The 12,382-nt window shown below is 49.2% G+C and overlaps 1 protein-coding gene across 1 annotated transcript in view; it reads left to right on the forward strand.

Moving 5' to 3' along the window:
- The first annotated feature begins 7,056 nt into the window (after positions 1-7,056).
- LOC147120013 (protein mono-ADP-ribosyltransferase PARP12-like) overlaps positions 7,057-12,382 on the forward strand; it is a 77,685-nt gene continuing 72,359 nt past the window's right edge. The window contains 2 exon segments of the mRNA XM_085985504.1: positions 7,057-7,441; positions 7,443-7,606. Coding sequence (XP_085841630.1) covers positions 7,073-7,441; positions 7,443-7,606 — 533 coding nt within the window. The 5' untranslated portion in view covers positions 7,057-7,072.

The following is a 12,382-nucleotide window of genomic DNA, read 5'->3' on the forward strand; positions in this document are numbered from 1 at the left end:
CGAGACGGATAACGCCTTTCAGGGGTCTCTGGTTCTCGTTGCTGGGGTGACTCATCTAGTTGATCCCCTATGGATAGGACATCATCATCAGGTATATTCACTTCTGAGGTAGATGCTTCAGGTTCACTAACTTCCTCCATGATTGTCTCTGTCGTAACCATGGGCTCGACCCTTGTTCTCGATCCCACCAGTTGGTCAGCATGACGTCGCATTACATTTTCACCAACATCTACCGTGTACATCAGGGGTCCTTGTCTGGCCCGAATTGTTCCAGATTGCCATTTCTCATTTTTATAGTCCCTGGCTAACACCGGTTGTCCTATTTCAAAACTCCGAGTGGGCTTGTTATTGATATGCTGGAACTGTTTGTTTTCGACTTCCCTCCACACATTTGGTTTTAACAAGTCCAACCTGGACCGCAACCTCCTGTTATAGAACATCATGGCAGGACTTTGGTTTGTTGTTGCATGGGTGGCGTTTTGGTATGCCAGTAGGAAATTGTCCACCTTGTGTTGCAGTGGAATCTGATCTTCGCTCATGGCCTTTATTGCCTTTTTGAACGTCTGTACAAACCTCTCGGCCAGCCCATTCGTAGCTGGATGATATGGGGCAGAGGTATAATGTTTCACCCCATTCTTCTTCAGGAATTTCTGGAATTCCTCTGACACGAACTGTGGTCCGTTGTCTGAACATATTTGCTCTGGCAATCCATTTCTTGCAAATATCGTTCTTAGCACCGCGATCGTCTTCTCCGAGGTAGTGGTAGTCATTTTAATCACTTCTGGCCATTTAGAATGTGCGTCCACCGCAATTAAAAACATGGAATCCATGAATGGACCAGCAAAGTCAATATGTACACGTTGCCATGGGGTTGAAGGCCATTCCCATGGATGCAGCGGTGCAATTGGAGGTGCATTTTGGACTTTTTGGCACCCTGAGCAGCTTTTCGTCAGATCCTCTATCTGTTGGTCGATACCTGGCCACCACACATAAGCCCTAGCAAGGCTTTTCATCTTGACTCCCCCCAGATGACCTTCATGTAGTTCTTTTAGAACTCTCTCTCTTAACTTAGGAGGAATAATCACCCTTGTTCCATACATCAATGTTCCCTGACAGATGGACAGCTGTTCTCGTCTTGCTGAGAATGCCGGTAACAGTGGATCACCATGGGCTGGCCATCCCTTTACTGTCAATTCGTAGACCCGGGACAGTGTCGGGTCATTCCTAGTCTCCCTTTCAATATTTGCATTGGTGACAGGTAAACATTCGATGATGGTCGAGTGAAATAACTCCACTGGGTCAACCGTCGGTGCCTCCTCCTGAGTAGGTAGTGGCAGGCGCGACAGCCCATCAGCATTACCATGCTGCTTTGTACCTTTGAATTCTATCTGATATTGATGTGCCCCTAGGAAAAGGGACCATCTCTGGAGCCTCTGTGCTGTCATCACCGAAACACCCTTCTTCGGGTTAAAAATGGATACCAACGGCTGGTGGTCTGTCAGCAGTGTAAACTTCTGGCCCTGCAGGTAATGATTAAACTTCTTTACTCCCCACACAAGGCTGAGAGCCTCCCTATCTATCTGAGCATAGTTGCGCTCAGCGGAGGTCAATGATCTGGATGCAAATGCGACTGGCCTTTCCAAGCCATTTGGCAACTTGTGTGAGAGTACTGCTCCAATACCATAAGGAGAAGCATCACAAGCTAAACGAATAGGTAGCGTTGGGTTGAAGTGAGCCAACACTTCCTCTGAGGTGATCAATGCCTTGCTTTTGCGAAAGGCCTTCTTACAGTCCTCGCTCCACTTCCATGGTACTTCTTTCTGCAAAAGAGCGTTCAGTGGGTGCAGCACCGTGGATAGATTTGGCAGAAACTTATGGTAATAGTTAATCAACCCTAGGAACGACCTCAACTGGGATACATTTTCCGGAGCGGGAGCCTTCACAACAGCTTCGATCTTGTCAGGTGACTTGTGCAGCCCCTCCTGGTCAATGACATGACCACAGTACAAGATCCGTTTCTGAAAGAACTCACATTTCTGGCGATTAACTCGAAGTCCATATTCCTTCAATCTGGTGAGCACCAGTTTCAAATTTGCAAGGTGTTCCTCATCGTCATCTCCTGTAATCAGGATATCGTCCAAGTAACATTGAGTGCTTGGAATTCCCTGTAATACCTGCTCCATGGCCCTCTGCCAAATTGCTGGAGCCGAAGCCACTCCAAAAACCAGTCTATTATATCGATACAAGCCTCTGTACGTGTTGATTGTGAGATACTGGCGCGACTCTTCCTCAACTTCCATCTGTAAGTACGCTTGCGCCAGGTCTATCTTGGTGAAGTGTTTCCCGCCAGACAATGAAGCAAAGATATCCTCAATCCGCGGAAGCGGATATTGCACCGTGTGAAGCACCGGATTAATCGTGATCTTGAAGTCTCCACAGATGCGGACCTTTCCCGGTTCCCCTGGCTTGTTACTCGATGAACGCTTCATGACGGGAACAATGGGCGTGGCCCACTCACTCCAGTCCACCTTAGACAGTACTCCTGAACGTTCTAGCCCTTCCAGCTCAGCTTCCACAGCAGGTCGTATCGCATAAGGTACCGGTCTGGCTTTGAAAAATTTTGGGTTTGCATGTTCTGCAATCTTGATTTTTGCCGTAATTCCTCTCAGTGTTCCCAGTCCCTGTTGGAACACCTCTTTAACCTCATCCAATATTCTGGACGATCGTTCAGGTTTGACATGTTTTTTTCCGGAATCTACCGTTATTGCTTTTAGGGAGTGCCAGTCCATATTTATTTTCCTGATCCACTCCCGTCCCAGAAGTGGTGGACCACCCTCAGGTAGTACATATAAGTCCATTCCTTGGTGTTCTTTGCCCTTGTGTACCACCTTGACTTTTATCTTTCCGATGGGGCATACTCTTTGCCCCATGTATGTCTGCAATACTATCTCCGTATCCCGTAGGGGAATATGTGTGAATAACCTTTTGTAATCTTGCTTATTCATGACCGTCAACGCCGATCCGGTGTCCAATTCCATCTTCACTTGGACTCCTGCTATCTGAAGTGTGACCCAAATAGTTTGTAGGTCAGCTTCCTTACTCACATTGTGAATTCTCAGACTACCCAGTTCCTTGCTGTTGGAGTCTGAATCCGAATTCTGTTCATCCGAACTCTTCTCAGCCACCTTATGTACCTTTCTGCACTTTTCCTGCGGTGACTTTTTGTTGCTGGTCTTCTTTCCTGACCGGCATACTTTAGCTATGTGACCAAGCTTGCCACATTTTCTACATTCCTGATTTTTAAACCAGCATTGGTTCTGATCGTGTGTTGTCTTTCCACAACGATAACATTTCGCTGTACCCAAAGCCATTTGATCTACGCTGAGTACCGCTGCCTTCAGCTGCATTTCCGCAGTGCCTCTCGCTGCGGCTTCGTGCGATGCTGCAATAGTGACAGCCTTATCAAGTGTAAGATCATTCTCTTCAAGCAGCCGCTTTTGTGTTCCTTCTTTCGACAATCCACACACGAATTTGTCTCTCAGTGCCTCTGTCAGTCTTTCCCCAAACTGACAGTATTTCGCTAGCTTACGCAGTTCAATTAAATACTCCGTGTTGCTTTCCTCTTTCAGTTGCGTTCTCGCATAAAATTTAAATCGTTCCGCTAACATCAGCGGTGTGGGGTTCAAATGATTTCTCAGGACAGTAACAATATTAGCGAAAGCCTGATCCGCCGGTTTAGCTGGTGATAGAAGATGCTTCAATAGCCCGTATGTCTTCGCACCCATTGAGTTTAGTAAGGTTAGTGCTTTATCTTCATCTGATATTTTATTTGCCTTACAATAAATCTCTATGCGTTCTACATACGTGGCCCAATCTTCAACATCGGGATCGAAATCGTTGATGTTACCACGCTTAGGCATCCTCGCAATCTTCTTGAGAAACAAAAAGAATTTTTTTTTTCTTTTTCAAAATGGCGGTTTCCCGCACTTGTCTTCTTCCCCCGCCTACGAAAATGGCGGCTTCCCGCGTTTGCCTTTCTCCCCCGCTGGCTGTAATGGCGATTGCCATATTGCTGCATTCGCCCTCCCCAGCGGTTCTCAAATCGTGCCTCCCAGCCCCTCTTGCAGTCCGGTCCTTTCCCCCTGCTGCGGCTGAGTTCTCCGCGGTTTAAAAAAAAAAAAATTATTTTCTCCCGCGCCTCGCGGCCTCGGTAGCTGCCCGGCCTTTTTCCCCAGTCGCGGTCGAGCTCTCTCTTGATGCTGTTGCGTCTCCCAGCCCGCTTGCAGCCCGGTCTTTTACACCGGCTGCGTTTGCATTCACCGCGGCTCCCGTGCCTTACGCTGCCCCAGTCTCAGCGCCTCTGGCCCCGACTTCTGTCCGGCTCTTTTCCCTGGTCGCGGTCGAGTTCTCCGCCCTTATATCCTCCGTTTTTCCCTCCCCTACTTCACAGCCAACGTGGCCGACTTGCTGCTCGTCGCTGATCGGCTTACCCACCACCGTGATAGAAGGGATGATCACTGCCTGTTGCTGATGGAAGGCTTCGTGTCAGGATTCTTCCTTGCTCTTCAGACCCGAGTCTTTTCTCAGCAGGATGATGAGGGCGGATGCCTCTTCTCGACGCCCGTTAAACTGCCTTGGATATATCTCTGCCGCAGGGTAAGATCGTCATCGTCGCCACTGTTAAGTCTGTGTGTTCTAGTTATTGTTAATAAGAATCACTGCACACAGACCACAAGAGTAAATTCAACAGGTCTTTACTAGTAGGAGGTCAGGCTGAACTGCCCAATAAATCATTACACAGCACTTATATACCGGTGTGGTCACCACCGGTATTACAGTATACAGCAGCCAAGATAAAGTAGTGCATCTCTTAAAATAGTTCTCTTAAAGGTGGAACGGTTACATACACCACAGTGAGAGCATATCCTGTCCTCTCTTGGTAGCCGGGTCTGCCTGTGTCTACCTTTTTCGATCGCCAGGCTATGTTCACTAAGTCTGTACATTGTCAAGGTTTTTCTCAGTTTGCTATCCTTTACCATGGTCAGGTAATCAGCCATGTTGTATTGTCTGTTTAGGGCCAAGTAGCAATTGAGTCTCTCTCTCTCTGCCAGTCTCTCTCTCTCTCTCTGTCAGTTTCTCTCTCTCTCTCTGTCATCTCTCTCTCTCTCTTTGTCAGGCTCTCTCTCTCTCTGTCAGTCTCTCTGTCAGTTTCTCTCTCTCTGTCAGTCTTTCTCTCTCTCTGTCAGTTTTTCTCTCTCTCTCTGTCAGTCTCTCTCTCTCTCTGTCAGTCTCTCTCTCTCTCTCTGTCAGTCTCTCTCTCTCTCTCTGTCAGTCTCTCTCTCTGTGTCAGTCTCTCTCTGTCAGTCTCTCTCTCTCTCTGTGTCAGTTTCTCTCTCTCTCTCTGTCATCTCTCTCTCTCTCTTTGTCAGGCTCTCTCTCTCTCTGTCAGTCTCTCTGTCAGTTTCTCTCTCTCTGTCAGTCTCTCTCTCTCTCACACACTCTCTCTCTGTCAGTCTCTCTCTCTCTCTCTCACACACTCAAATTCAAATTCAAATCGCTTTATTGGCATGATAAGGTACATCTTATGTTGCCAAAGCATCATAATACATTTATGGTTGAACACATAAACGCCGTTCTATTCATACAGTGTATAAACAGGTATATCCCTGAGTGTATAAATATACAATCGCATTATTTATATATACTCTTTTCTTAGTTTACTGGTTGTCCCTCTGTTCATGGCAAGCTGTAACATAGTGTGCCGCCAGTGTTACACAGCTTCTCTCCTCCCCCAGTAGGTATGGGAGTTTTTGGTTGTCATTCAGATTTTCTGAATTCATGGCATATTTGTGAGAATTTTTGGTAGAAATTCTCCCTGATGCCCTGATATTTTCCACAGGCTGTGAGGAAGTGCATCTCTGTCTCCACTACTCCCCTGACTGCAGTGAGAGCGTATCCTGTCTTCTCTTGGCAGCCTGGTCTGCCTGTGTCTGCCTTTTTCGATCGCTAGGCTATGTTCGCTAAGTCTGTACCTTGTCAAGGTTCTTCTCAGTTTGTTATCCTTTACCATGGTCAGGTTAATCAGCTATGTTGTATTGTCTGTTTAGGGCCAAGTAGCAATTGAGTTTTGCTTTGGGTTTTTGTTGTTTTCTGCCCAATATGTCAGATATTTTTCCTTTTGCTTAGCGACAATTGTGTTGGGTCGAATTCTTTCTCTCTCTCTCTGTCAGTCTCTCTCTCTCTCACACATACTCTCTCTCTCTGTCAGTCTCTCTCTCTGTCAGTCTCTCACTTTCTCTGTCAGTCTCTCTCTCTGTCAGTCTCTCTCTCGCTCTCTGTGTCAGTTTCTCTCTCTGTCAGTCTCTCTCGCTCACCTCAATTCAATTCAATTCAATTCAAATCACGGTGGCATAGTGGTCAGCACTGTTGCCTCACAGCGCCAGGGGACCCCGGGTTCGAATCCGGCCTCGGGTGACTGTCTGTGTGGAGTTTACACATTCTCCCCGTGTTTGCGTGGGTTTCCTCCGGGTGCTCCGGTTTCCTCCCACAGTCCAAAGATGTGCGGGTTAGGTTGATTGGCTATGATAAATTGACCCGTGGGGTTACGGGGATAGGGGTGGGATATGTGTTGATGTAGGGGTTACGGGGATCGGGTGGGATATGTGCCGGTGCAGGCTCGATGGGCCGAAATGGCCCTCTCTCTGCACTGTGGGGTTTCTGTGATTTCTGTGATCTGTGAAATCGCTTTATTGGCATGACAGGTTACATCTTATGTTGCCAAAGCATCGAAAAACATTCATGTTTGTACACAAAAATACAGATCTATCCATACAGTGTATAAACAGATATATCCCTGAGTGTATAAATATACTTTCGTATAATTTATATATACTCTTCTTATATTTAGTGGTTGTCCCTCTGTTTATGGCAAGCTGTAACATAGACTCACTCTGTGTCTCTCTCTCTCTCACTCACTCTGTGTCAGTCTCTCTCTCTGTCAGTCTCTCTCTCTCACTCACTCTCTGTGTCAGTCTCTCTCTCTGATTCTCTGCCGGTTGTCGGGGCCTCTTTTATGTTATTTTGCAGGAGACAAATCGGCTTGTCCTGGCCTTTTCTGAGAGAGAGAGAGCAGCCAATCAGTGGGAGAAGAGACAAGGCCGAGCTCAAACTTTCAGTTTCATTTCCCATTTCCTGGACCGAGGAGAGGAAAGAGAGAAACATTTTCGGGTGGAACCGGCCTAGGAGGGGAGAAGAGAAGGCAGGGGCGATGTCTCTGGAAAGGATCCGAGATTATAGCAACAAGACGCTGTGCTCCCACTGGGGCTCCCTGGACTTCAGCTCCTTGCGAAAGGAGATCTCCCGGTATTTCAGGGTGTCGGACAGCGAGCTGAGCCGGGTGCTGGGAGACTGCCAGTGCTTCGCGACGGTGCCGGGAAAGGGCCCCCAAGCTGCCGGGCTCGCAGCTGCCGGAGGACACCCTGGTCCTTGCCATCACCTCGACCAGACTGTGCAAGGACTTCTTGAAGAAGAATTGCAGCAGCGACTGTGGCCAGCTCCATCTCTGCAAATTCTTCCTGCTCGATAACTGCAAGTTCTCCAAAGGAAGGTAAATGGCCCCTCTTGTTTTTCTTTGTCTTTACCCCAACGCATTGGGTGGTGGTGGAGGGTTGGCGGGCTTGAGACTGGGCACCAAATTGATGCATTCTACCAGAAGCTGGGAGAATAGCACAACAACAACTTGCATTGTAGTAAAACCTCCCAAGGCGCTTCCCGGCAGCATTATCAGACAAAAATTTGACACTGAGCCATAGAAGGAGATATTAGGACAAGTGACCAAAAGCTTGATCAAAGAGGTAGGTTTTAAGGAGCATCTTAAAGGAGGAGAGAGAGGTAGAGAGGTTTAGGGAGGGAATTCCAGAGCTCAGGGCAGCTGAAGGCACGGCCGCCAATGGTGGGGCGGAGGAAATCGCGGATGCGCAAGAGGCCAAAATTGGGGGGAACACAGTTCTTGGAGGGTTGTAGCGCTGGAGGAGGTTGCAGAGATAGGGAGAGGCGTGGCCATGGAGGGAGGAAAATATTAAAATCAAAGCGTTGCTGGACCGGGAGCCAATGTGGGTCAGTCAACGAGCACAGGGATTATGGGTGAATGGGACTTGGTGCGAGTTAGGATACGCTTTGCAACACAGAGTTACAGGATCATACCAAATACTGTCTGGGACCCGGCCTCCCATCTTCCCCCCCTCCATAAACTGGAGCTCATCCAAAACATTCTGCTACCCCCGTGTCTAAACCTAGTCCCATCACCACCACCACAAGTGATTTCCCTCTCCCCAATCTCTGACGTCCGCCTCCCTAGATCTGATATAACGCAAGCCCCCACATTCCTTTATGCTCCATTATGCCTGGCCACATGACCCAGTGGGTTCGTAACATAACAGTACAAAAACCACATCAGTTACAAAACCCACTATACCCAAATGTTGGGCTGGGTTCTTTTGAGATTCCCCCTCTCTGTTATTTTAGCGGATGCCATGACCTTTTTAAATTAAGGGGGTGAGCGACTCTGTTACTACAGCAAGGAGAAGAATTTCAGACCAGCTGTTAAGAGTTCATGTGTTGGTACCCATGGTGTAATGTTAGGGCCTGCGTGTTTACATTGATTGGGGGTGAGAGAATGCTTCTGATAGAATATCATTATCACGGTGTCGGGAGGTTGTGGGTTCAAGTCCCACTCCAGAGACTTGAGCACAAAATCCAGGCTGACATTCTAGTGCAGTTATGAGGGAGTGCTGCTCTGTCAGCGGTGCCGCCTTTCAGATGAGACGCTCTCAGGTGGATGTAAAAAAATCCCACGGCACTGTTTCAAAGAAGAGCAAGGGAGTTCTCCCCGGTCTCCTGGCCAATATTTATCCCTCACCTAAAAACAGAGAGACCTTATTGCATTGCTATTTGTGGGTTCTTGCTATGTGCAAATTACTTAAGTGACTGCACTTCAAAAAAAGCACTTAATTAGCTGTAAAGTGCTTTGGAATGTCCTGAGGTTGTGAAAGGTGCTATAGAAATGTAAGTCTTTCTTTATACACTGTAGCAGGCTTGGTGGGTCAGATAGTTTTGCTCCAGGCTTTCTTAATTGTAATGAATATGACAAGGGTTACAGTGTGATAATACATTTAATAAGCAAGTGACATAACCAGCTTATCAAGCAACTGGCTGAGCCACACAGCCCAGCAAAGTCCCAAGTTCACTTCTCAGCCTGTGCTGAGTTAGAACTCAGTGTATTTAATATAAGTTTTTTTTAATGGAAATGGAGTAAATAATAGGACTTAAGATAGACAAGTATAAATGACCTGATGGTTTCCACTCCAGAATATTAAAAGAAATGTGTGAGTAAATTGTAGATGTGTTAGTCATCATTTTTCAAGCTCACTAGATTCGGGAATTCTGCCTTTGGAATGTAATATTACAAATGTCTCTCCATTATTTAAGAAGGGAGGGAGAAACCAGGTAACTACCAACCTGTCAGTTTAACATCAGTTGTGGGGAAGTTAATGGAATCTATCAGAGACAGCGTGACTGAGCACTTGGACAAGTATGAACTAATCAAAGAAAGTCAGCATGCATTGGCGAAGGGTAGGTCATGTCTGACTAGTCCAGTTGAATTTTTGAATTAATCACTGGCAGGGTGGATAGGGGAGTGACTATAGATGTTCTCTATATGGACTTCCAGAAGGCATTTGGTTAGGTTTCACACACGAGATTAGCAAAAATATAAATGCACAGAATTGGAGGTAACCTTGTGATGTGGGTTGTTAATTGGTTGGGAGATAGGAGACAGAGAGTAGTGATAAGGAAATGTACTCTGATTGACGGGATGTGACTAGTGGTGTTCCCCAGAGAGTTGTGCTGGTCTTTCAGTATCTATATATATATCTATCTATAATTATAATATATATATAATTGCTCTTCTGTCTGTCTGTCTGTTCTCTATACATTCGAAAGTTATAGAGCGTACCTACACGCGTGTTACATCAAAAGAAAGATTACGATTCCGGAACGGTCATAAGCGTATTTACTTTTCCGTCAGACAAAAATCGTACCCACGGTATCCAAAAAATGTTCAAAATTCCGCTCATTAAATGGGAAAAGTTCTGCTCATTTGCTCATTAGCATTGAGTGACGTGAAGGTTGACCAATCGTGCGGTCGAGCGACCTGACAGTGGACCAACGGTTGACCAATCGCTGCGTCACGGGGGCGGGTTCATTGCGCGTGCGGGCGGGCCATCCTACAGTTGAGTGTTGAGTGACTTGACGATTGACCAATCCTAGTTCAGTGACCTGATGGTTGACCAATCGGTGCGTGTGTGGGCGGGCCTTATCATTCTGAACCGAGGTGAGTGGCCGCCATCTTGATTCTTCACGATTTTTTTCCCACACTTTCTTTGTCTTTATTTTTCCCACTTTATGTGTGTACCCCATTAGGTTCTTTTGTGCAGTTGTCTTCTTAGCTATGGGGTGCTTCAAAACCTGAACTTTAATATTTAGGAATCTCTATTGTACTGGATGCGCGAAGCCGCGGCCTAGCAGCGCGGGAAGCCTGGGCCTCGAGTTCAGCGCTCCGCTCTAAGACCGCCTCCATCCCCCCCCTCCTCCTCACCCCTCGCGCAGGGGGGGCTCGGGGCTGCTCTCCGCCCGCTGCAGGCAGGCCTGAAGCTCAAAACATTTCTCTCTCTCTCTCTCCTCTTCCCCTCTCTCTCTCTCTCTCTCCTTCTCTCTCTCTCTCTCTCCTTCTTTCTCTCTACTTCCCCCTCTCTCTCTTGCCGTGAGTGCAGGACCGGCAAAACCGGGGCTTTCCAAACAGCTGTCCCCGATCGCAATCGGACACGGGAGTCTGCAGCGAAAAGCGTTAGTCTGCCGCCCAGCCAACCGGGTCCAAAGGCCCGCCGCGTTCACCCAGCAGGAACCCCGGGCTCGCTTCGGAGCGCCGGGGCACACCGGTCCTCCCCGTTGTCGGACTGACTCCGTTCTGCTACCGAAGTGAGTCCGGCCGGGCCTGAGGCGCTAGCGAGGAGAGGGGAGGCAGGGAGAGAAAGGAAAGGAGGGAGAGGAGAGGGGAGTGTGTGAGGGAGAGCGGGGGGAGTGTGTGAAGGGTGAGGGGGGAGTGTGTGAGGGAGAGGGGGGAGTGTGTGTGGTGAGGGAGAGGGGGGAGTGTGAGGGAGAGGGGGGGAGTGTGTGAGGAGAGAGGGGGAGTGTGTGTGTGAGGGTAGAGGGGGGAGTGTGTGTGTGAGGGAGAGAGGGGGGAGTGTGTGTGTGAGGGAGAGGGGGGAGTTGAGGAGAGGGGGGAGTGTGTGTGTGAGGGAGAGGGGGGAGTGTGAGGGAGAGAGGGGGAGTGTGTGTGTGAGGGAGAGAGGGGGAGTGTGTGGTGTGAGGGAGAGGGGGAGTGTGTGTGTGAGGAGAGAGGGGGAGTGTGTGTGTGAGGGAGAGAGGGAGTGTGTGTGTGAGAGAGAGAGGGGGATGTGTGTGTGTGAGGGAGAGGGGGAGTGTGTGTGAGGGAGAGAGGGGGAGTGTGTGGAGAGGGGGAGTGTGTGTGAGGGAGAGAGGGGGAGTGTGTGTGAGGAGAGAGGGGGAGTGTGTGTGAGGAGAGAGGGGAGTGTGTGTGAGGAGAGAGGGGGAGTGTGTGTGAGGGGAGAGAGGGGGAGTGTGTGAGGTGAGGGAGAGAGGGGGAGTGTGTGTGAGGGAGAGAGGGGGAGTGTGTGTGAGGGAGAGAGGGGGAGTGTGTGTGAGGGAGAGAGGGGGAGTGTGTGTGTGAGGGAGAGAGGGGGAGTGAGTGTGTGTGAGGGAGAGAGGGGGAGTGTGTGTGTGAGGGAGAGAGGGGGAGTGTGTGTGTGAGGGAGAGAGGGGGAGTGTGTGTGTGAGGGAGAGAGGGGAGTGTGTGTGTGAGAGAGAGGGGGAGTGTGTGTGTGAGGGAGAGGGGAGTGTGTGAGGGAGAGAGGGGGGAGTGTGTGTGTGGAGGAGAGGGGGGGAGTGTGTGTGAGGGAGGAGAGGGGGAGTGAGTGTGTGAGGAGAGAGAGGGGGAGTGTGTGTGTGAGGGAGAGAGGGGGAGTGTGTGTGTGAGGGAGAGAGGGGGAGTGTGTGTGTGAGGGAGAGAGGGGGGAGTGTGTGAGGGAGAGAGGGGGAGTGTGTGTGTGAGGGAGAGAGAGGGGGAGTGTGTGTGTGAGGGAGAGAGGGGGGAGTGTGTGTGTGAGGGAGAGGAGAGGGGGTGTGTGTGTGAGGGAGGAGGGGGAGTGTGTGTGTGAGGGAGAGAGGGGGAGTGTGTGTGTGAGGGAGAGGGGGGGAGTGTGTGTGTGAGGGAGAGAGGGGGAGTGTGTGTGTGAGGGAGAGAGGG

The sequence above is a fragment of the Somniosus microcephalus genome, chromosome 4 (assembly GCF_052327205.1).
Source record: "Somniosus microcephalus isolate GS21.2 chromosome 4, FLI_Smic_1.0, whole genome shotgun sequence".
Classification (NCBI taxonomy): Eukaryota; Metazoa; Chordata; class Chondrichthyes; order Squaliformes; family Somniosidae; genus Somniosus; species Somniosus microcephalus.